Source organism: Halyomorpha halys, unplaced genomic scaffold, assembly GCF_000696795.3.
Source record: "Halyomorpha halys isolate HHAL.00 unplaced genomic scaffold, Hhal_1.1 Scaffold1721.1, whole genome shotgun sequence".
NCBI lineage: Eukaryota > Metazoa > Arthropoda > Insecta > Hemiptera > Pentatomidae > Halyomorpha > Halyomorpha halys.
In genome coordinates, this window is record NW_027115850.1 from 230,056 (window position 1) to 256,507 (window position 26,452).

Consider the following 26,452-nt stretch of genomic DNA (forward strand, 5'->3'; position numbering starts at 1 on the left):
TTGTTCTTTGCTGACCGCACCCCCCGACAAACTTCTCCAAGCATTAATCTACAGTCAACTATCTACACCTCACTTATAATATTAAATTTTGATTGCCAGGTTTAAATATGTTTACATACACTGAGTGCTACTAAACAATAATTAAATGTCTCTTAGGGCTGTCAATACCCCAAGTAAAATAATTTGACAAAGTTTCTGAGAAAATTTAGAATAAAACAATCAGAATAACTAAGCTACTAACTTGGTTTATCTTAATTTCAATACGAAATATAATTTTAAAATACGTTAATTTTCTTACTGATTTAGAATAAGAATTAATTCATAATTAAATAACTACATAAATACGCCTATCAAATGCATTTTATTCAATGATTAATATATTATACAAAAAGAAATAGTATTATGTAAATTTTTCGGAAAATAATTAAACCACTAAATTTAGTTCTGGAATTGTGAGCTTGTGCATTCAAATTTTATTACAGCGGTATGTACTGCACGGGAGTCTTCCTCGATGTTGAACAAGCTTTTGATCGAGTCTGGCATCCAGGTCTGCTCTATAAACTTCGTCAATTCCTACCCCAACATATTTCCTTATAATCCGCTCCTACCTCACTGATAGAACCTTTACTGATAGAACCTTTAACTCATCTCTCTTTTCTCAGTCCGCCGGTGTTCCTCAAGGTAGTATCTTAGGTCCCATTCTTTATACGGTTTATACAGCTGACATCCCAACCCATCCTCACAACATACGCTGATGACACATATATAATTTCTGTAAACAACGACCCAACTAATGCATCACAAACACTACAGGCACACATAACATCTATTGAAGAATGGTGTAATAACTGGAGAATCAAAATAAATCCTGACAAATCCCACCAGATCACTTTTACTCTCCGTCGTAAGCCTCTGCCCTCCTGTCCTATAGTATCGTTTCTAAATACACCACTAACGCCTGTTGAACAGATTCGATATAAGTATCGAGTCCTAAGGGACTCCATCTTGACAAGAGACTTACACACAAGACTGAAACGACAAGAAACTGCTCGTAGTTTCCGATTGCTACAACACTTACTTGACAAACGCTCTAAACTTCTCATTCATTACAAAAAATTAGTATACACTACAATAATCAGACCAATTTGGACATATGGAATTGAGCTCTGGGGCTCCACCAAACTATCAAATTCTTCCCGCATCCAATCGTTACAATCCAAAATCCTATGTAAAATCCTTGATGCTCCTTATTACGTCACAAATCAACTCATTCATAAAGACCTTAACATCCCATTCGTTGCAGATTTGACCCAAAACAGATATGCGTATTTTTATTCCAAACTCCTTAACCATCCTAACCCATTAATTCTTAATCTTTCATCCTTAAAAATCCTTGATAATCCTCCGAGGCGTCTGAAAAGAAGATGGCCACGGGACCTCCTAGTTTAAATTAATGTTTGAAGTACCACCAATGGGTGGTTCCTTCCCAAGATTTTCAAGTGTATATGAAACATACTACATATTTACCTATTGTATTATTTTGTACAGTTGTAAATTACAATAAATAAATAATTAAAAAAAAAATTGTATTACAGGTGTTTCTTATAGAGAGGTGAAAAGGGCTGATGAGAAATGAAATTCATGTTAGCATCCATAGTGGACAGGGGTTCCATAATAAAGCCAATTTAATGTTTAGTCTTAAATTTATAGTAGTTCCATATAACTTTATTTATTTTTAAAAAATATACCCATCATGTGTCTTTAATAGATTGTTGAATAACAGACCGGTCTCATAACAATACACCTAAGCAAAAGTAAAGACGAGAAGGCCACGCCCTTGGAGCTTAGGTTTGTTATTGCAATCTAAACTGAAATAGAAGACAGCCGCTGATTGGCTCGTATTCTTACTCCTCTGCTGCAAGTCCATCTTATAGCCCTCCTTTTTGCCTTTTCTTAACTGCCAGCTTATTATTATTTATTTCACCTTAATTTTTGGTTACTCTTATGAAAACTAAATTCAAATTAGACTAAAAATTGATGACTCTGCCAACCATAGTGAGGGAGAATTAAATGGCGGTTGATCCAATAGTTACAAAAAAATAATTTTTGAGTTCATTCAAGTAAAGAAAACGTTGTAGCGATTTTTGTTAGAAAAAAAATTCAATTTTTACCAAGACTGTACAAGTAATAACGAAAGTGTCATAAAAAATTAATATCAAAGTACTTAAGGTGCACGCCCCTGAAGATCATCTTATTCGATAAAAACCTAATGTAACATTACTTAAATTATATTAAATTTTTAAAATATCAGCATTAATAGAGTTCTTTTCGTTCAGTAGTACTCGAAATACAGTTTTTCAAAAAGCAATATATTTTTTTTCAAATAAGGAAAAATCAATATTTTGTGAATTAATTTTTGGTAAATATCATAGAAACTGCTGAAGAAATCAACACTTTGTGAATTTATTCTAGCGAATAGGGAAACTGCTCCTCAAAAGAAAGCAAATTGACATCTCTGTCGTTCGTAGGAATAGTAGTTTCATTATTAACCAAAATATTGAATTAGAAAAAAAAAAAAATGCTTTTGAAAACTGTATCTAGAGAGCTATTAACGTAAACAGCTCTATTAAGGCTCATTTACTCTAGTTAAAATGGTGTTCTATTAAGCTCTTGAGTTTTCAGTGTTGCTGGTAATTTTAAAGACATGGAGCACGGAATTAAATATAATTTTTCGTAACGTTTTGAGAGTCATTAAATTTGACTCTAAAGATTTATCATTGAAGTAATCAAAAGTTAGAGTAAAATAACTTATTTCCCCCCTGAGCTTTCGGAGTATTAGTCGTGAGGTACCATACTTTTTATGTTGATATGTTCTCCAGCGGCACTTACAGGACGGTTAGCCTCAAGGAAGAGACCCCTGAGGTGACAGGCCAGCGATCCAATGGTAGCTGACACACAGTTCCTTTCTCCTCGAAGGCACTATCCATTGTCCTCCGTTACGTAAGCAGTCCTCCATATCTCAGGATCGAAGCGTGCTCATCACCTGTGCCCAACCGGCTACCCCGTAACAAATTGTGTAACCTTCCTTCCCTCCCTTTTTTCACTTTTCGATTGCTATCTCATCTCATAATAATGTCATATGTGTGATAAATAATAAGGCATAATTAACTGAGAACATGAACTGCCATCAGGCTGTCTGGGCGAATAATCCAGCGGGCCCTATGCGATTCAAATATGTGTTACTATTCCGTGTATACTACAATAATGCAATGTATATTACGGTGTATTATGAAAACAAAACTTACTACTATATTCCAATAACAATATTTTATTATTTTACATCAATATTTTTCAGTCAACTCTTCAAAAGCATGAGCCACGGTGATTTTGCCCCTCCCTGACTTGAACTTTTATATAAATATGTTTATATAGAAAGTAATTTCTTTTCAAACCATGGATCATCGTGTTGTGAACAAATGACTTTAATCTAAAACCCGGAACCCATTAAGACATGGGTAACACAGTTTTCAATATCGACAGAAGCACTCTAAGATGGGTGACAGGTCTAAATACAGGACACTGTCAGTTGAACAAGCATCTCCATAAAATGAAATTGACGGAGTCACCAATCTGCAGGTTCCGCAGAAAGGATGATGAGACTACGAACCACATCTTAGATCCTAAACCTAGCCAGACGGTTGACCCGCATACAATATCCAGACTTTCAAAGGTTTGAAACAGAGAAGCGATGGCGTACAATAGGCCCTCTGTGCACTTTTGCCGAAAAAAATTGCATGAGTCTCTTACAGTTTACTCAAATTAGACAGAAGGCTGGTTTAGCTTCGATAACCTATGTAGTTCCAAAAGTTCAGGAATATGTAGGGTGAAGTCCCATAGTCCTCGAGCAAGGCCCTAAATAGGGTGCTTTTTTCATAAAAGGTTTGAACATGAATTATTTCAGTGCATCCTATTTTAAGTGTAAAGAGCCTTCTTAATATAAGAAAAAATGGCGGCAAATGGAATTATTGAAAACTTTTCATTATTTTGTAAGAGAAAATGCACGTTATTTTTTTTAGAAAAAAAAAAGTGGAGTGATCTTTAGTGAGGGCCTTAAAACCTTCACATGAGATCTATCACACTTGGTGTTGAGTGGTTAGAGTGGACTGGTTGTCACTCCACGACAACCAGTTCCATTTTAACCGACCTATAGATTCATGCTCACGTATCTTATACACTTATAGCTCAGAAATATGTCAATGTACAAAATTAAAGCGTAAGTACGCTTTTGATTATAATCCGTGCTGCTGATAATTAGTTAAGTACTAAATATTAGAACTAATTTTTAATTAGAAACCCACATTTGTCAACTTCCTTCCCTTAACATAAAATGCTCTTCCACCGTAATAATTTTTGTGGACTCTAACGGACTTATTTGATGACTTTTTTATTATCATAAGGACAATGTTTTCACAAAGTTTCACGAACGAACCATTTTTATTATATTATTTATTTGTTGGAGGGTTTCTATTACTTCGTCACTAGTAATATATGGTGTGGATAGGGGGTTTTGATCGTTATTGACAACTTTTGAAGGGATCGGGGAACTAGATTAACTTCGAAATATCGAGTGTTTTGACTAATCAAGTTTTAACTATAATTTAGTTAGATTTTTTTTTTGTTTACAAATATTAAAGTCTGATACATTTTAAGGGAATGAGTAACAGTAATAAATCAATCCATTCACACCATACTTGCCAACAATAAATAAAATATCAAAAATAAATAAAAGTGAATAAGTAATAAATTAAAGCATTACAGTGAAAATAATATCACAAATACAAGCCATGTGGGATGAAAGCCCGCCAAGCAAATTAAAAACCATAAAAAAAACCACTAAACCATGGACCACATCATACCGTTCCAATCGCAGGGAGGAGGTAGCTATTGCCAGATTGAGAATAGGTCATACGAGTTTAACTCATAGATATCTGATCAGTAAGCAGCCACCTCCAAAATGTCAATACTGCAACAGTGTACTTACGATCAGTCACATATTTGAAAAATGCCATTTTTATTCTGCGAACTTGAGTAGATTGGGAATAGGACCGAGTGTATCGGATGCTCTGAATGATGACCAGAAGAACGTGGAAATTGTCTTAGTTTTCTTAAAAAGGAATGGCCTTTTGAATAAGATTTAAACCAGAAAATCTGTTATACCTAACAAAAAAATACCAACAGAAGTAATTATTTAATTTTTTTTTTCGAAATTATTTAAAGTGAAATAGAATTATAGAAATAAAATATAAAGCACGAAACATGGGCGTTGATGACCTCAGGGTTTTACGCCCTTAAGCCCCAGACAACAACAACAACAACAACTATACTAATCTGTAATATAACATGCAGCCTACGGAACTCCAACCAAGCTTGTACCTCCAATTGCTATGTACAAGTATATTATGTCATCAGTGAAGATAAAACTTATTACTAGATGGTTACCACAATATTAACGAGGAAGGAGATTCTTATATCTGATAGTAGTTTGACGTAGAGGACAGGTACATTGTAGTTAGGTAACCAGTCCACCGTTAGATTGATCTGAGATATTCAACTTTGTCTTGAAATTTACTCTTCAAAGCGTGCCGCAGTTACGTAAGAAGATGTGACAAACAAAATGAAAACAAATTAGTCAAAACTCAGTAACTTAAAACTCGATTAGTCGAAACACGCAATATTTTGGAGTTAACCCAGTTACTTTTCTTTTGGAAGATAGTCAGGGTCGATCAAACAAAAACTCAAATAGTCATAAAACTATTTATAGTGAGACAACGAGATATAAAGATGAGAAAGGGAAAAAGAAGGATGTTAAGTTATTTTTTATAAAGAGTATACAATGAAAATATTTTTAATATATGAATAAGAAGGTACAAGTGTTTTTGGTCAATTCTTAATCTGTTTGTGGCCGAGCGAGTTAAAGTGCCAACTTTAACTGGTTCGTGACTGCAATGGCGCCGGTTCAAATCCAGCTTGAGGGGTCGACTTTTATTTGTGGCAGTCCCACGAAACGAAAACTAAACTCCCTACCATGGTGTTTGAATAGGGTTATAACCTCCAGATATGTCAAAAATGACCAGGAAGGCGGTCAATAAAAAAAGTTTGTCAATTTTGGAGAACCCTTTGTAATATATGGAAGGATCTTTCAACTAAGAAGGTGGTGCAGGAAGTGAGTATGACCACGGAGATCGTAGGCCCTAGCGGTCCTTGAGAAGGTGAATGGGTAGGGGATGCTATGAAACTAGCACAACTCCAAGCACTAAAGGACAAAGGACTGAAGGTGAGTCGGTGGTACTGAATGGAAATTAAAAAGGTTAGTGGTGATGACCTTAAAAATGTAATCTGGGAAAACCTAGAGAGGGCGGTTTTAGGAGTTTATACAAAATAGAAATGCGCAAGTGGGTGCGATTATGCTTTTTGAATGCTGAGAGAGGAGGATTTCGAAGAACATAGGTGGTTGAGGTTCATCAGACAGTGAGAACCACTATTCTCCTGATGGATAGCATGACTTGAACCTTAATATTAAGGAACTTCCCGCACCCAACCCTCTGGTTAAGTGTTAGGAATATAGACACATCATCTCCAGGTGGTAGTTGGAACTAGGGTACAGATGTTGTGGTCTTAAAAAACACATTGCCAGGACTTGTCAGAAGAGATTAGAGAAATTGCCACCTGAATGCAAAAGTTTCAAATGTGCAGGTAAAAAAGGAAGTGGAAAGGTGGCACTGCGCAAGGAGTTGGGAATATTCAATTTACCAGGACAATATGCTGGAGGAGTTAAAGAAAATATGATACGGGCTAAATAGTGAACCTGGGTCGATGAGAGAGGAGGTCCAGGGTCCCACAGAGACTGGAGTTGAACCTGGGAGAAGAACAAGGATGAGAGACAGATAGGAGTGATTAAAAGGTACAGCCCTATCAGTAAGGTGTTCAACTGAGAGCTGGGCTGGGCCACAATGTAACGTTATCTTATTATTGTTCCCAAAAATAAACAAATCCTTAAATGAGGAAAGAAAAATTAAATAATTTTTAACATTAATTAATTAATTAACAGTACCCAATCCTACCAAATCCCACGTATATGACCCCACTGCACTTGAAACCCTGTATACCTGAAATGGCCAGGAGGATGGGAAAAAAAAAGATTAAGTCAATTTTGTAATTGAGAGGGTTATATTCTATATATATCCCTATTTTATATAGGGGGTTTATTATATCCTATAAATGGATCCAGAGAGAACCATTTGCTGTGGCTATGACAACTAAATATTCATTGTAATTTTATTACTCATTAATTACAATGAATATTTTTAGTCATAATTCTTTTCTATATTGCATGAAATATAGAAAAGAATTATGACTAAAAATATTCATTGTAATTTTATTTTTAACTGATAAGAGATAATACCAATTCATCAAACATGCACTTGTTTATAAATATAAATATTTATAATTTAAAATTGTAGTGACCTGTACTTTCCATCAAATTCATTATTAAACAACTCCAAATTATTTTATTTTTATATATTTATATACAAAAACACGATTAATGTTTTTAAAAAAAGCCATTAATAAGACATTGTAAACAAATTAAACACAGAATGTCAAATCAAAATATGTTTACATAAACTGTGCACATTTCACTCAGATATATATATTTATACATAATAAAGGAGTGGAGTGGCTCAGTGTGTAAGGCACTGTACCAATAACTTCAAGAAACTAAATTTGGGTCCAGATGTGGCAGATGATTATTTATTCTGTTAATGAAGCTATGAGTGAACCCAGTGGCTTCAGGAAACCTCCTGGGGCATACTCAGCCACATAATCTGGAAGTTGAGTGTGATCTTGAAAGACCGAGGGCTGATAGATATGTGGAAGCATCAGGAAATATTCTATATATAGATATGTGGAAGCATCAGGAAATATTCTATATATTTCTATGTGGAAGCATAGAAAACAAAATAGAGATTAGGACATAGTTCAATTCAATGAGTGAAAAAAAAATAGAGATTAGGACATAGTTCAATTCAATGAGTGAAAAAAAAATAGATGGCTCATTAAGTGTACCTTTTTGTTCTAAGATATTGTTTTTTAAAACATCAACAAAATATAATTGTATGGATCGGACACAGAGAGCTCCTAAAATCTGCAATATAGTATAAATCGTATCTTGGAAAATTTGCAATTTTATTTATTATTTATTTGCATCACAACATTGTAGAGAACTCGGAGGACAGAGTAATACTACAAAATTACAGTTGTTTGTTTATATATAAATATTAAGAAAAAGAAAAGAATTTGCAGTAATGTTAATAAAAAATCTTATTGAAAGTACACGTACAGATTTATCATTATAATTTATGAAGTTGAATCTTTCCACAGAGGAGTCTGGTATATAGAAATAAATATTTTTGCTGAGACATTTATCTTGTAATGCCATAAATCTATCTCAACAATTATTTTCTTTATTTGAATCATCCAACAAATCTTAACTAAGAATAATTACCAACTACTTTATCCTTAGCCAAAAAAACTTCCAAATTGGAATTAAATTTTTATAAAAAAAAAATACTAAACTTTAATTAAAATTCAAATCTTTTTTAACATTGGATAAATATATAGTTACAACAGCTTCTTTCTTATTCATCAACAATTATTTTAATCCACAACTATGGTCAAATTATACATTAAAAAAAACTGTTCATGAACTATCAGAGACATCTAGTGAGAAGTTTTAATAATGAATGTTGTTTTGTTATGATGTATATTTATCCCCTAACATTCAGCATCTTACCAAGCAGTTATTAGAGGCCATGTGATGTCTCTACACTTCAGTGAGGTTTGGATTACATTTATCAATTATCAATTGTTTCTGCAAGGAGGCTTACTATAATATTAATAACATTCTAAACTAAAATTAAATTATTATAATATAGCATATTTCAATCTGTACTTGCAGATTGAGTCTGTAGTTTGTCTTAGTTCCAAATGTTTAAAATTGTTTACATAACAAATTGGTGAAATTAAATGATTCAGTTGAATGATACTTCTTCAAATTAAAAGATATAAAACACGTAATCTGTTGACTTTTTTTTTTTTACTACTGTAGAATAGGTGTATCCACACTGTGATCCCCTGCCACAATTTATTTTTAACCATTATCGTTATAATAGAAAATCGTTCAAAATAGTAAGCATATATTTTATAACTTGTAAAGAATCAGAATGTTGAAACAGAATATTTTAACAGGAACTATGATATGAATATGTTGGCATAATAAAATTCTCATTAGAAATAAGGAAACTCTCCATTACTGGCTCCACATTCTCCTCTCACTATTTTGTCTCATCTAACGACCTAAATGCGTTTTTCAGTGATACTCTTTCTAATGAATCATCAAGGCCACCCATATAGACTTCCTATTCATGAAACTCCATTTAACCCAGATCACTTCAATTTCTCTCACATAAATCCAGATGACTTGACCACGTCTGTTCTCAAATCCCTAATGAACGTTTGTATAAGAATGAATACAGGTAAAAATGATGGAACTAAGCTTTCCTGTCATCCTTCCCACCCTTCTACACATCAACAACTTTTCCCTTGAAAACTCTTCTTAAAAGGAAGGCAGTTGATAGGTTGGTGTTATCAGCATTGTACCTCCAGGCATACTATGCATTTGTTATGACTAAGCGAGAACAACTAATTATCAGAATTTATAGTAAAATTTTAACTAATGATTAGTGACTAAAATTTTAATGAATTACATTTGAAAAATCTTTATATTTCAATAAAAAACAATCACAGCAACTTATAAAGCACTTTGTAGTGTTAATATTTCATATATGATTCATAATATATTAACTGTTTTTATTAAAAAAAGTGTTGCCTATTTGAAGATAAATGCATATAATTGCTAATTTGGGTGATTTCAATTAAATAAAAATTAATAAAAATAAAAATTTAAATGCAACTTTGTAGAAGAAATTACAGATTCGTTTTTAGTGAGAAAAAAAAACAAATCAACAAAATGATGCTCTCTTCAATAATTTATTTCTTTAAATATGAATTTTTGAATTTTTTTCTGGATAACTATCTCCCCTTTTCCCTTTCAAAAAACACACTCTAATAATACAATAAATTCTATTTCAGTTTGTTGCTTACTATCTTTATAAAGTGTAATATTTATTATTACTTAAAATGCCAATAGTAAATGCATTATTACCTTACTTTTACTAGATACTGCACTAATGCAAAGAAATTATGATTACATTAAAGAAAAATCATTTAATAAACCACCATATAGTTTAAAAACTAAAAATACTTATAGAATACCTTTTGAATAAAAAAATAAATAAATAAAGGAAAATAAAATAAATTAAATTTTAATGTGTTCAAATAGTATTACACAAAGTAAGACATTTACATAGTTATGTCCTGATTATATTAACTCTAGTAAAGAATATAAGAGCAACCAGAGTTTAACCTACCCTCTACTTCAAGTAGAGTACTGATTATAGAGTAGTACTTTCCAATAAAAAGAACACAAAATTTAATTCTTAAATTTGAATAATAAGTTAAAATTGAATAACAAAGAATATTATAATACATTGTAAACAGTGGTAAAGGAACATAGAAATTGGAAATTTCTTTAAATATTTCATGTACCTTTTTTTTTTATCCCCCTCCCTTGCCATTTCTGGCATACGGGGTGCGGGTGCAGTGGGGTAGCGAGCTTGTGCATGCCACTTCTCCCAAAAATCAACAATTTTTTTTTTTATTCTTTTATAAATTAATTATTTAATTATTATTGGGAACAAATTTTTACTGTGGTGCAGCCCAGAGCTAGGTTGAGCACCATATATTTTTTTATAGTAGGGAGATCTATTAGTGATATTACAGGAGTTAAAAAGTACTAAAGTACAAGCCAGTGTAATTGTATTAAGTTAAATCGACAAGACAAATAGTATTAGTTTGTACTTCATTATGAAACAGGGCCCTGGTCTCAGTCTGGGTCAGCTTCTTTCTCTTCTGGTGGCTCACCGATGTTGTTGCCAGTCAAGCCCTTCTCATCGTGAAATGAGTTGGGCCCACCACCCGTAAATGAACTCCCTGAAGAAGGGATAATTCTCTTCTTCCATCAAACGGGGGAAGTCCAACTCGGTGAGGGCGAAAATCCCGGTCTTTCTTGACAGCCTGGCTCAGTGTCCTTCCATGGCCGAGCAATTTACTATTACGTGTTCTGCTGTTTCAGGAACTCCGCAGGGGTCAATGTTCTTTCTGAAGTTCTGCAGCTTTCCCTGAACCCTCTGTGTCCTGTTACGATCTGTGAGACCCAATAGTCTGGGAGGACCCATTTAGCCTTCAATATAGAAAGGACGGAAGGGAAGAATTTTCTCAAAGTAGCACACTTCTGGCTTGCTACCCACCGTCAATTCCTCTCCTGTATTGAATCCTCCCACAGAATTTTCTTCCTTCCCGCAGAAATTTGGAGTCTCACTGATGCTCTCTCGGAGCTAATCGAAGTAATCGAATACTAGCTCCCACAGAGTTGGTCCTAGGACCGAACCCTGCGGACATCCTCTTTCAATTTTTCTCTCGACCTCGAAGTAGTTACCCCTAATCCTGACACTCCTGTTATTGAGGTAACTAACTACGAGGGGTAATTATCCGATGTATCCTACAACTTATTATTATTAATGATAACAAAAATAGTTTGCACATGAGGATATATGTTAAATAAATATTAAAATTAAATTACTTAAGGAAGAAGGTTTTTTAAAAAATCTATATAAATCGTGATATTACCATCAATAGTAGAAAAAAAAAATAAGTCTACTTTATTAATGACAAGTGCTATTTTTTCTTAATTTTATGATTTTTTGGTAAAACTTTGTATAGTTGTATTAGAATGTATTACTGTGAGCTAATTAAGCAAATTAGAAATGTTTTAAATCCATCAATGTTGAATATTGTTTTATAATTTTTGTACAAAAACTTTGAAGTGTCTTATAAACATACTTCATACATCTTAGAAAGTAAAAATATGGTATAAATATGATTATACTTTTTAGGTATGTTTTGTGACAGTATTATATACACTGAAAAAAAAAATGTTAAAAGGATAAAGAAGAGGAAAACAAAACAATACTAACCTGGAAGAAAAGGGGCACAACTAAAAAAATACATTATTTAAGAGAAATAAACTTAATATACTATAAAACTTACACTGAACTGTTTAAAGATTCTTTTTGAATTTCAGCTAAGTATTTATTATGCAAATAAATAACTAACTGAAATTTAAATTTGAAAATTCAAAAGAAGGTTTATGCTATTTCAATAAAGTTGTTTAGAATTTTTAGGTTGATTTTCTTTAATACTGCTGCATTTTTGAGTGGTATCATTTTTCTTGCAGGTGAGTGACATGCTCAATACTAATGTTCTGAGGTTGGATGTAAATCACAAAATGTCAAGATCAAATTAAACATATAAAATAGTTGAGCCTTAGCTGAAAAAAATGTAGAAGATTCTACACCAGCATGATTAATTAGATTATCTAAAATTTTCAATATGGAATGGTTCAATGTTATTATAGTCTTCGACCATTCTTTAACCCTAGAATACTAATGTGAGGCGTCCCATCTTTACTCTATGGATCCATATTTGATAGGAGCTCCCTAACAACTGTAATCGATACAAACAAATCGAGAATCAACTGAGAAGTAGGATTGCTTCAACAAATATAAAGAAGTTTATCACTGATGTCTAAAGAATGTGATATATTTATAGAATTAAACTTTGAAAAAAGTATTTTTTTTTTTGTTAATAAAAATTCAAGAAGAGTATTTATTTTATGAATTTTTTAAAACAATTTTAAATATTAGTTGGTTTTCAAGGATTAATAAAATAATATCGATTAATATATTGCTTATGTTGATAATACAAATTTGTTTAGAAAATAAATTATAAAATCTGAAGGGCCCCCTCTCCATATGCTTAAGTGCCCGGGGCTCCCACTTGGTAAAAGAATGCTATGGATGTGAGTAAATTTCAATCACTTGCTGTAAAAAAAAATGTTTACAATTATCATTCAAACAACACTAAACTCAATACTTCTATTTATATAAATGAAAATTCCTTTATAACCCAGCATTCTCAATATATAGTTATTAGTTATATTATATTATAATATATTAAATATTAATTGATGGCATTTAATGGCATTCGCATAATTTAAGCTTCTCTTCTCTATCTCACTACTTTAAGATTTGTTTTGAATGATTTCCTCTCCATCCTCAATTAATCCTTTCTCAATATATATACTGAACATTTTATTTGTTCTACTCAGGCAAATTGGAGGTTAGATAAATCAATGTACAGTCCATATATTTCTTTGTTCCTTTGTAAACACGGGACACTATACTTTATTGAAGGCACCGCATACTTTTTCCTCTCAAACCTAACCATTTGTTCTTACCTAGCTCAAAAAAGGACTGAAATATTTAATGTAGGAAAACCCATCATAAAAGTAATAATGATTCATTTTAGTTAGCTATTTTTATTTGTTGTTTAGGAGGTGATGGTTAGGGATGTGGTCACAAATATACACTTAGTAAATAATTTTTTATTATTACATGTATGCTGTTCCGGCTCATGTCTTTCTTTTGGGCTATAAAAGTATTATAAAAAAAATTAAATATCAAGGTAGGACATGCAACCAATCAGAGGCAGATTAAGCCTGCACATGGCTTATAACAAATTTTAGCTGAAGAGTTTAATATGATAAAAAAATAAAACATCAGTTTTACAAACTATTCTTAATTTAATGTGAGAAAATTCAGAGATAATACTAGACAAATAATTTTCTTCAAGTAAATTACATTCCCTATTCATTAAGTTGAGGTTACTAAGAAGATTATCAAGTGCGTTAACTCTCTTCTTACATGCGCTAATGATAAAAAATGTTTCTGCTCCAGTTAGTAATCGTTAATGACATGTAATTTCATAAGACCATTTCAACAATTGGAAAACTTGACTTCAATAAATTTTCCATTATAAGTTTATAAAATTTCAGTTCAAGAGCTTCATGTTTTTGTTGTTTATACCAGAAGTCACATCAATTTAAAAGGTTCCGAAAATGGTACAAGTTCATTGCCTATGCTTCCTTTCAAATCCTCTTGGTTACCACTGACAATATTTGGTGTTATTTACAAGATCTCTTCAGCTATCTAGGTTCTAACTGCCGAAGTATTCCAAATACATCAGTCACTTTATGGTATGCTTTGAAGTGTTTAGCTAAGGCAGATTTACAAAATTAATTCTGACAATAATCACCTGACATAAAAATTTTATAGTTTCAAAAATATCTTTTAACAGCAGACATGGTTACTAACAAATTTTATAAGCCAAACATTTTCTCTCCATTATTCTTCCTATCCTTCTGGACATTTATAACTTATCCTATCAAAATTCCATTTTTCCTAAAGCCTGGAAGAAAATCTTAGTCTGACCATTAAACAAAGTCCCTTCTTCAACAGTTTCCGACTTTGGGCAATATTCATTCTTTCAGATTTGTCCAAGCCACTTGAAAGATTAGTCCACTTCTAACTTAATAATTTTCTAGAGCATAAAAATCTCCTTAATTCTTTCCAATCCAATTTTCGGTCCCAACACTCCACATAATGTGCTTTATTAAAAATCACTCAATACTTATGCTGGTTCTTTTTTATTTTTCAAAAGCATTTGACTCAGTTAACCACAAGATCCTCCTTATTAAACTTCAAAACCTTTCCATATCAAATAGTATCCCAAAGTGGTTTTCCTTCCTTCTTGTCCCATTGTTTCCAACAGTCAACATTCTGAAAAAATCTCCTTCCTCTCCTCTTCTTCTGACACGAGGTGTTACTCAAGGGTCTTCACATTCACCAACCCTTTTCACCATTTACATCAATGATCATCCTGATTCCATTCACCACTCACAATACCACTTTTATCCTGACAATCTCCAAATCTACCTGTCTTTCCATCCCTCCGAGATGCTTGAGGCCATCAAAAAGATAAAAGAAGATATAGACAGCACTAGGAAATAGGTATTAACAACAATTTGAGATTAAATTCTGGAAAGACTAAGGCCATTTTTTATTGTCTATCCAAGTGCCTACTTTATTCCTTCCCTTACAATCTCTTATTTTTCTTTAACAACCAACCAATTCACTTCTACTTCACAACAAAAAACCTTGGAGTCACCTTTGACCAACATCTTTCCTGCAATAATAACATTTCCGTAATTCCATCCCTCAGAATACCCATCAGCTGCTAGTATCCTCTCTCATTTTCCCCCACTTCGACTACGGTTCCTTGGTCTACAGAGGGCTATCCGCTTCTCTAGAGATGAGACTGAAGAGACTCATAAACTGCTTCATTAGATTTACCTTCAGGTTTCCCAGTAACTCTCATGTCTCCTGTTGGAATACCGTGTTGAAGTGGTTCTATGCAGCTTCCCGAAGACAATACCTCCTTGCTGTTTTCCTATTTCAAGCCCTAAAAATAAAAAAAAAACCTACCTATATTCTTGATCTCCTCACTCTACATTCATCCTTCTATTCATTAAACACCAGATCCCAACAGATTGAGTTATATATACCCTCCCTTAGAACTGCCTCCTTCAGCAACTCCTTTGTCATATGTGAAACCTCCTTCTGGAATTCCCTTTCCATCTCTATTCTCCTCCATGTGAATAGTTCTCCATTCTTTCCTTTCAACAACAGCTATTCCTTCACTTACTACATAACCAAACCTCTGTATCAATGTGAATAGGCATATATTGATTACCACTATAAATATTAGTTAAACTCAATGTAATTTTATTTTGTACACTGAAACTTTCTAAATTTTTGCCAGACAAACAATCATAATGTGCGAACAATGTATTTATTCGTAGGGGACATTTGTCCCAGAATAAAATTATTTTTTCATTTCATTTTATGCTATAAGGACGGGCCCATAGATATGTTAAATGTATGAACTCTCAAACGGTCATTGATCTACCACAACTCTTTAGATGGGTTTTTTTAATAATTATTAATATAAAAACATAAAACATTTAAATTTACAAAAATAAAACATATAAATTTCTCATTTCTGATAAGTTTTATAAGTGACAATAAGTATATGTTCTATATTTTCAGAAAAGTATTTATTATAACCCTAATACTTTTTTTAACATATTTAAATTTAGTGAAACTAAAGTCTACATTAACATGATTTAAAATGTTTATTAAAGTTGAAAATATTTAGGTTAATTATTTATACAAAAAGATAAAATAGTTAAAATTCAATTAGGACATTAACTACATATTTATTTATTTACGTATCTCATTATTGATCACAACTAAATGATATATGAAATATTAAAACTATATTATATATTGACATTAAATAAAACATACAGTATATTTTAAAATTAAATTATAATTAATTTATATATTAAACTAAATTACAACTAAAGTATAAATGTATAATTATAAGTTATTTAATTTACTTTATTAAAGTATAAATTTATAAGTATAAGTTATTTTACCCGCCCCCCTTCTTTTCTCAATTTTCCTTATCCACGTTATTAGTTATGTTCACCATATATTATTATTGTTGTTTTCAATTTTTTTTTATATTCATTTCTTTTGTTTAACTTAACTTATATTTTGCCTTTTTATCTAATATTAGGGTTACATATTTCATTTGTTATGTATATTTTCTTTCTCTCAATTTTCTTTTTCTTTCCATAATTTTAACTTTTGAATTATTAATTAACTAATATATTCATATATCTTTACATTATATGACTTCATTTTTATTTTATTTCCTTAATTATGTTATTTTACCTACTTATTCAATTACCTATGTATACATTTTATTTTCCACTTCTTTCATCACTTTATTTTATTAATCCCATTCTGTACAATTATTCACTTTATGTCATTCTGTTTATATTTTATTTTTTATTTTCTGTATTCATTGGTTGTTATCTTGTTCTGTTCTTAGACCTGATGAAGGCTAGAAATTCTGGCCGAAACGTTGACAAGATTAAATAAGTTACTTCAACTTATTTGTATTTTATTTTTACCGCACCCCCAACCATCTTCTCCTCGTTTGAAGTATAAATTCAAATTAAATTATGATCACTATACAATTATAAATTGTACTAATATTAAATTTGCATTATGGAGAGAACGAAAAAGTAAAACTAGCACTACCACTAACTATAAATCCTTGTCTGTACGAAAGAGTTCAAAACATTCTAAGCATTAGGCAACATTACACTTGCTGCATTTTTTGGATCATATTTTTTCTTCTGCAGATGTATCACTTAAGGAAGTATTCTCCGACATTCCTTAGTCTCAATAAATGTGGAACAGAGTAAGAATTAGATAGGTTTTTATCTTCCTTAATACTCAATGGAGGATTAAAAATCACCATTAGAGGAAAAATAAAAACTCAGATTGGATAATATATTTGAGCAATTTGAAATAACAGTAAACAAAAAATATTACCAAGATTAATATGAGTAATTTTCTCAAAACAGTGCCAATTTTTCAGAAGATATTTAAATATGATAAATCGGATTAGAAAAAAATACAGAATAATACTTTTTTTCCATATGGTAAAAGAATTTAAATGATTTAATAGTTACAGTTTTTAATGCTGTAACTCCAACAAGGTAGACAATTGTATTTCTAGATCTATAAAAGACAAATGCTAGACGGTTACTGGTGCAGGGGCAGAACCAACTTTTCGAGCCTTGCTGTTATCTATTAGATCCAAATGAAACTATTTGAAAAAATGTAATATATATATGTCCCTCTGGTACATGTTTACCAATGACCTATAAAGGGTTAGTTAAATGGTTCTCTAAAAATATGATTGGTCATTCCACTGAAGGAGGTTTTGATTAATAATGAAAATTCTCAACAAATATTTGAAGAAAATAAGGTTAAGAGCAGAGGTACTGTGAAGTTGGAGATCCTAAAAAGATCTCCAAACCATTTGATCTGAAATGTTGCAAGAACAATTCCAAAGAAAAATGTTTAAAATTATGGAGGACATAGGCATTATTGCCACTGCTAAAGAAATTTGATTAAGGAAAAACAGAAAATGAAAATATAAGAGAGAAATGACAAAAATTGAAGAAATTAATGAGAGCAAAACAGAGACAACTGAAGTTAAATAAAAATTAGTGGCAAATAATAAAAACATAATAGAATATACAGGTCACTTCTTTATGGATAGAGAAATAAGTTTAGATATAAGGAAAGTTAAAGCAATAAAAGATATGAGAAGGCCAGATAGCAAGGTTCAGATACACCTTCTTAGGTGCAGTCAACTACATGGCAAATATTGTACTGCATTTTTCGCTTTAGTTGCGCCATGGCAAGAATCATTAATCATGTGAGATTCAAGGCAAAAAAATGCATGGGAAGCAATTAAACACAAGGAAAACGCTTTAATTATAAAATATAAAAATATAATATATTCTTTATGAAAACAACTTCCATTACATTTCATTTTTAACATGTTCCTAGCATGGTTGATGTTTCAGAGGTTTTTTTTTTTTTTATCTTCCTCTGAACTATCTCACTAAAAACTAACATGCTTTTCACTAATATTTGTTTTTGTATTATTTATTTCTATCAAAGATATTGTTGATTTTCTAATTACATCTTAATTTTATTCCTATTCTTGATGTCAATTTTTACCCGAAGCTGTAGATGCAGTTGAATAAAAATTCAGTTTAGAACTATTGGTCATCCAATCCTTTTGTTCTGTAACATGAATTATTGTATTCGATCACCCGAATCTATATACCATTTGTTCAAATCACACTAAAACTGAATTTTTCAGGATAAGCATCTGGCCATTGAAGACTTCATTAGTCTTTATCCACATTCATTGTCTTCTCTAAAGATTTGAGACAATTATTTGAGAAATGCACAAACAGGTTACAATTTTAACACTTCACATCCGCTATTCCAACCCTGTTAGGCTTGAGGGTAATATGCTTTCACTGGGATAGTAATATTTACCAGCTTCTGTCGGCAGCCTCTTCCTAACTAAATCAGATGTGATGATATGTATGAGAGGTACCAGCTGGAGTTTTTTAACTTAAAATAATTTCCTTTGTCGGCATACCAATTATACCGCCGGACCTAGGCAAGTAAAGTACAAAGAAATAGCCGCCGTAATGGATAACAAATAAACACCCCGTATCTCACACGGGCCTCTCTAAAAAACCTCTGGGAACCATTAACCGCCTAGACGGTTAGCCATTATCGTGCGCCAGTTTAGACATTAGAAAGTACAAAGAAATAGCCGCCGTAATGGATAACAAATAAACACCCCGTATCTCACACGGGCCTCTCTAAAAAACCTCTGGGAACCATTAACCGCCTAGACGGTTAGCCATTATCGTGCGCCAGTTTAGACATTAGAAAGTACAAAGAAATAGCCGCCGTAATGGATAACAAATAAACACCCCTCTAAAAAACCTCTGGGAACCATTAAGTAAGAAGCCGGTTTCCTTCAAAGAAGAAACTGTTAAAGATGAAAGGGAGGACTTTCGTCGAAGATCATTGGACCTTCTCACCCCCTCTTAAAATAGAGGACCCAATCAGAGGACAGAAATCAAAAGAAGGAGGAGTCAGAAGGAGAGGGGAGAAAGGTAACAAAAGGGCAGGCAAAAGAGTTTTGAGAGAGAGTCAAGAAGAGACAGTCAAGAAGGGACAGTCAAGGAGAGACAGAAAGGAGACACAAGCTGGGAGAGATGATAGCCTGAGAGAGCCGGACGAAAGAGAGAGCAGCAGCCAAGAGGCCATATGAACGCCCTTACACGACAACCGCCGACAAGCCTGCCGATGTGCCGAAACAAGTAAGACCTTTTCTGATGTAATTAGAATGGCAGTAGTAGAATTTGTAACTTAGAGTCAATATAAATATCAAATATCCCAACTGGTACTTCTCAATTCATTATCTTATAATTAAAGTATAAGGATATAAGTTTACCATGCTCTCTCATAATAGTATTCTTGATATAGTGTATATAATTGTAAATATAAAACATGTAACAAGGACTTTACTTTATAATTAATAATCCCTGCATGCCACCTCATATATAATAGCATAGTAAATTGGTGAACACGATACCGCATGAACAGTATACCGATATTAAATATAGCGCATCCCTTTTCAGTCAGTTCCCATCAGGAACCGATAGAGATACATAATACCAATAAATATAAATACATAATATAAATATATAATATAAATACATGATATAAATATATAAATAAAGATACATATATTACATTAATATATGAATACATTTCAATATAATACCTGTACGGGGAACCCCCAGTCGGGCTTAGAAACCCCGAGCCCCGTACACGGCAGTGAGTATAGTCCGACAATTTCTAAAGACCAAGATGTGATAAAATGCAAATGGGTATTACAAAAGAAACATGATGGAAACTGTAACAAGATTTGTCATAAAACCAGACTTGATGTAAAATGATGCTTTTAAATCTATGGCATACATAATAAAGAATCCTTTTTATCTGTGGTGATGATAACCACTTTGCAAATCTGACTTGGTCATTTAGTCTTTATCATTCATGCTTGGTAGAGCAAAATGATGCTGTTACCACCTTCTTTCAGCCAGACCTAAATGAAGAGATGTTCTATTTTGTTTAACGGCTTAAAACTTATCGTGTCATCAACACTTAAATGAAGAAATTTTCATGAATTTAGAAGTAAAATCCACAAATGATAAACAATGGCAAAGTGAAAACTGAATTTTGATAAACTCTGCAGACTTAATACATCAATGTATGTGAGGATGTGTCCCTTATTGATGTAATTTCAAAACTACTAAATCCGTTACTATCGATGCAATAAGCGAATGCTGGTACAGAGTGGCAGTAATAATTAATTTTTACAATGATTTTGCAATTTAGAAGTAAAATCTGTTTATAAAAAATGGTGTCACCATCATTTCCTTATCTATGTTATGTTTACTCCTCATAGGCCACTTAGGCTTAGAAATAAATACATAATTTATTTTTATTACTTACTTGAATACTTAACTCAAGGCCCTTCTTGGGTTGTTGTGGTACTTTTCATTTATTTTTTTCTTTTACGTATCTAGTAGTATCTTATTGATATTTTGAGTTTAAATAAATATTAGAGCATTTTTGGCCCGACAAGGATGCCACAAAATTTTTTAAATTCAACAAGGCTGCCGTAGCCAAAAAAAATGTAGGAACTACTGCCTCATTGAACTGTTATTGGATCACTGTTGTACTTCAATTGACTTGGACCAGATCTATCATTTTTAAAAGAGCATTGAGGAGATTCAGCAGCTCCCGAACATAATAGACTGCTTCTATCTAAAAAGTTATTTTCATTAATTTTGAGGGACCAGCAATAGAAGTCTTGTGTTTAGAAAATCCAAGACTTCAATCTATGGGTAAGCAGATTCAAATTTGGCAGATGACTGAGTGGAATGCATTTCAGAGATTAATCAAAAACACCCAAATGTATTAATTACTTATCTTTCTCAAATTTACATAAAAAACATTAATATTCGACATTTGAGGCTATGATAGTGCCCTAACCCACAGCTCTGTTTATACCATGATTATGTAAAATTATGTATTCAATTATTAATTATTAAAAACTGAAATACCTCAATAGGCCAAGTGCTTCAAACACCAGAATACTTGAAACACACACGGAACTAGGTCTGCAAAGGCATCAAACACCTGTATAGAGGACTGTATAAACAAAATAAAATATTGCTGTGACAAGATTTTGTGGATTAAGCCACTTTTGATTTCATAGCCTATAATATTGTTGAGATATGTGTAGTTAGTCTAGGCACCAATTTAAGGGTGAGGAATATTATCATATAAAGGCTTCAAGGAATACATATTCAATTAGGTAGATTAACTAGATAGTGAATTGACAGGAGTTTGGAGGCGGTACTGGGCTGACCTACAAACTGATATGTACTGTTGGCAAGTTTTAATAGATATATGCCTTGAATCCATGCATGATAGAAACTGAAGTACATAAGGTGTTTGTTTACTGTTTCTTCACTGAGGATGGCAAGTTCTAAAGGTATTCATTTGAGGTTCTAGCAGATAGATCACTACTTCCTGTAGGTATTCGCTACAGTTGAAAGGGTAACAGTTCTATAGGTATTTGCTAAGATCCTTGTGAAAGGACAGAAAGAGCCAATGGGTATTCACCCGTATTACACTCCGAAAGTTCAAGGTTAGAAGAGGAGTGACCCAGAAATGGCAGAGTGAAATAATAATATGTTATTCATAATCAATGTAGTAGTGGTACTTACTGATCCACTAGGCTGTGCTTGTATTCACTGCCTTCTTAGGAGCTAAATTCATTCCTAATTGCTTGCTGACACCTAGTTTGAGCTAGTAATTCCTCTAGGCTTGAAATGGCCATCAATAGGTACTGCAAGTAACACAGTAGCTTTTAGTGGAACAGAAAACTCTTTTTGAGTCTTTATTAATTCTTACAATAAATTCATGAATAGAACGATATGTTATATGATTATTACATAAAATTAATGTATTTACAAAAAAATATTACACATTAACTCAAGAAGGTTGTCTGTTCATTGCAGTCATGTCTTGGCAGCTAGTCTTAAGGATATAATTCCAATAAAATGAAATAAAGGTAAAACAAGTGAACTAGTGATGATTATATGAATATGCATACATATTCAGCAACACACATATAGACATATACACATATACATATAGAAATATGTGCTTATAGAATCTTTATAAATATTTATGTTAAGTATTATTTCTCACTACTCAAGGATTTCTGCATTCATGTAGGAATTGAAATCATTTTTAACCACAGAACCAAAAATATCCACAAGCGGTTTACAATTTTGTATGCACCTATAATTGTGGTTCAATGTATATCTATTACCTTGTTTTCTATATTAAAATCCTGAATTGGGTATTACAGCTACTACAATTATACCTTAATTTGATGAAATTTAGAGGGTTAGGTACCAAAAATGGTCCATTTTTTCAAATCACATCCACAACTTTCGCTCATGAATGCGCAAACATATTTTCTTTGAAACATTAATAATTTATAAACAACTCATCTGATTTGGAATAAAGTTGGAAACAAAAGTTAGCAAATAGTGCAAAAATAGTACCATATCAATTTTATTGAATCCCATCCAAAACTTTCACTACGGCATGTGCAAACATATTTTCTTTGATAATTCGGTATTTCCTTACTGATTGGCCTGAAGTATGATGAAAGTAGTATAAAAATGTGTATATATATTTTTTAACTTTTACACTAATATATACATATATTAGTGTAAAAGTTATATATATTATATATACATAAATTATGTCACATTCCATACACAACTTTTTCTTACTCATCAACAAACCTATTTTCCTTGAGAAACTTATGACTTGCCCAATTTGACCAAATTGTTGAGGGAAGTTAGAGTGAAAACAGCACAACACTAGTTTTATTAAATAAGATCCAGTGCTTTTGTTAATACAAAGGCATAAGTATATTACTTGGAACGCACTTATTCCAAATTAGGCTCCTGCCATAAATTTTATTCCTAAACGACAAATAAAATTGACTAAAAAATAAAAATAAAAAAATTTATCATTAAATCTTAAAATATAGTTAATTTTGTAACAATTTAACATAAATGCTCAGAAGTTGTACAAACCAATGAACTTAGCAGATTTTGTTTACTAGGGAAGTATCAAGTTATTGTGAAATTAATTACAAATAAAATTAAACATATGATAAAAGAGGTACAGTAAAGGTTAAGATCATAAACTATGTTATATGCCATTAAGTTACCACTTAGAAGGTATGTTTTTAATTGTACTTACTATTTTACAATTCAGATATGCTGTTCTTTCCCCAGTTCATTTCCAAGAGAAACTCTTTGATGAAGGTACTCTCATGGAAATTAATTTTAAAAATGAAGTCGATGAGAATATTCGGATGAAAGAATTGGAAAAATATAATTTGCATAATTACCCATGGCATTTGCCGTTACCGAAACGAGTCGTCACCCGAATAAAAAATGCTTTAATAAGAAAACCCACTCTTCCTCCGGAAGTTTTCTATGATATAAATGATCCGCATATGGTAAAACATTCTAGAAAGCGATTGAAGAGAATGGTAAGGAATGCACGTTGGAAGAGGGACACCATGCACAATGACACAGAGGATTACAATTACAATCTTCTCAGGATGGAGTATTACGAAGACGAACTAAGAGAAATAGTAGAATCGGGTGCGACGATAAAGATTGAACCAAAGAAGGAAGATAATAGAGTTAAAGATGCGGTGGATCCAATAGTGGACGTCAAAGTGCCGAGAAACTGTACTGATAAGGACAGGAAAGGATATGGGGTCAGGGGCATTGAGTGTGTCTTCAAGGATCTCTTTGAGGGTGGCTTCACCAAAAGTGTTAAGGAAAGGTTCAGAAAACTCTTAATGTTCTGGGGGACTGTTTACGCTCTCATAGCAACACCATTGTGGCTGATCAAGGGCTGGTGTTGCTGCTGCTGCAGGTGTGAGTTCTGTTTCCCGGATAGGGTAGTCTACAAGATAAAACGATATATTGTGGAAAATCCACCTGGTCTGATCATCTTAGCAAATGGAAAAACCAAAACCTATACCCCTTCCAAGTATGAAATGCAATTGTTCAAGTCTTTAGAAATCAAGACTCATACATTTTAGATTGGAATTTCAAGACATATCATCTTATTATTGAACGCCTGTACATATATGTGTATATTTTTACAATAAGTTTACCACAAATATAAAGGTTATAAGCCGTCCATGATAGAAATAATTTAAAATTTCATTTTATATTCTACAAATAGTAATACTAATAAATTAATAGAGATTAAAATGGTGTACTAGAAATTTCTTTTTTAGTTTCTATGGAAATTGATTTTGCTTACGTTTTCCTTTATATCAAATACATAGTAAGGTATTGCGATCGCAAAAAAATCGAATCGGAATTTTCTAAGGAAATACGCGTTTTAAGGTCCCCTGAGTCAAATCTTACAACACGGTTGGTATATGTACAGAATAGCTCAGAGACGAAACTCAAATTAAGTATTTCAGGATGTGGCAGCAACTTTTCGCTAAAGTGGACTGAACGGATTGCCACTATATGTCACCGATCTTACAGTGTTTTACTATTTCCTCCAAAACGGCTTTTAAGATTAAAGGTTTGATTAAACTCGTGATAGAGGTAAAATTAAATGTTCTTTAAAATTAGCTAGACCTTATCCTCATTGAAATAGCCTGATAAGGCTTAAATACTGAATTCGAAAACAAAAGAAAAACAAGTATCTTTAATTTTGTTTATTTGAAATAATGAGCCATCTCTCATTATTAGTAGTATAAAACACTGGATAAATATATAATATGAAAGAATTTTATAATTACCTTAAGGAAAAAGTAAATGTTTTTGTTGTTGTTGACGATAGTCATAAATTCTTGATTGTTGTGATAACAACCATGGAAACGCCAAAATATAGTTTTTCTCTCAATTCAATAAATAGGAATACGGTAAGGGTAAATTTCACCAAGGTGAATAGTAAAGTTATCCACTTTGAAACAAGGTTTGATTTAAACTCAAACTTGAGTGGTAAGTTGTGTGCAGCATACCAGATTTTTTACATTGTTCTAACATTCATTGTTGTTCTTTTTTTTAACAGTTTGGTTAACTATACTGCTTATTTTCCGTTTCTTTAATTAACATTTATATTATTAAAAGATAAATGTATAGTTTATTACAGTTGGATAAACATAGTGTTTGAACATATAATTTATTTTTTACCCTAAATTTTATTTTAATTGATTATAGAGGTTTTATATTTCACAACAATTAAATAACTCTTTGTTAAAAAAAAAAAAAAAAATATGGAGAGAGAAGTTGGGTCACTCTGTAACAAATGCGGCAAAAAGTCTGAGACACCAACCCATGAGCTGGGAAATGCTCCAACAGCTCTCTTTATGCCGGCACCATGGGGTCAAATGTGAATCCATAAAACTCCTTAGATAAAAGGATTTTACTTCCTACGAAGAGGTCTAATTTATTGACATCAACCGATCTGGAAGATATACAGATATTCTCGCGTTCCTTAAGACCGGAGGTAGAGCCTTGGTCTTGGATCCGACGGTACGATTTGAGAATAATGACCTGTTGAAAGGGTATATAAGGAAATCTAGGAAAAAGGCAACTATTCCCTAATTTTTTTTTTTCGAAACCTCGGGAGAGAGTTCACTGCGACAG

At 32.2% G+C, this 26,452-nt stretch overlaps 2 protein-coding genes and 1 long non-coding RNA gene across 4 annotated transcripts in view; 2 read left to right on the forward strand and 1 right to left on the reverse strand.

The window, feature by feature from the left end:
* The window catches only part of LOC106690451 (uncharacterized), a 73,525-nt gene extending 49,590 nt beyond the window's left edge, over positions 1-23,935 (reverse strand). The window contains exons 1-3 of one of the 2 annotated variants that reach the window (XR_010844971.1): positions 23,558-23,730; positions 23,312-23,404; positions 22,463-22,584 (exon numbers count right to left, since the gene is read on the reverse strand). This is a non-coding gene — a long non-coding RNA (uncharacterized lncRNA). Of the gene's footprint in view, positions 1-22,462; positions 22,585-23,311; positions 23,405-23,557; positions 23,731-23,854 lie in introns of those variants that run through there. The other variant, XR_001344608.2, reaches the window with a different exon arrangement.
* Positions 1-26,452, forward strand: part of LOC106690446 (uncharacterized) — a 282,414-nt gene that overhangs the window by 146,070 nt on the left and 109,892 nt on the right. The gene's annotated exons all lie outside the window — the stretch shown is intronic.
* LOC106690449 (uncharacterized) lies at positions 23,948-24,983 on the forward strand. Its single transcript, XM_014435894.2, has one exon. The coding sequence runs from the start codon at positions 23,977-23,979 to the stop codon at positions 24,880-24,882; it is 906 nt and encodes a 301-aa protein (XP_014291380.1). The 5' UTR covers positions 23,948-23,976; the 3' UTR covers positions 24,883-24,983.

Excerpts from the sequence above, each read along its gene's own strand:
- LOC106690449 (XM_014435894.2), top strand. The coding sequence starts at position 23,977 with ATGCCATTAAGTTACCACTTAGAAGGTATGTTTTTAATTGTACTTACT.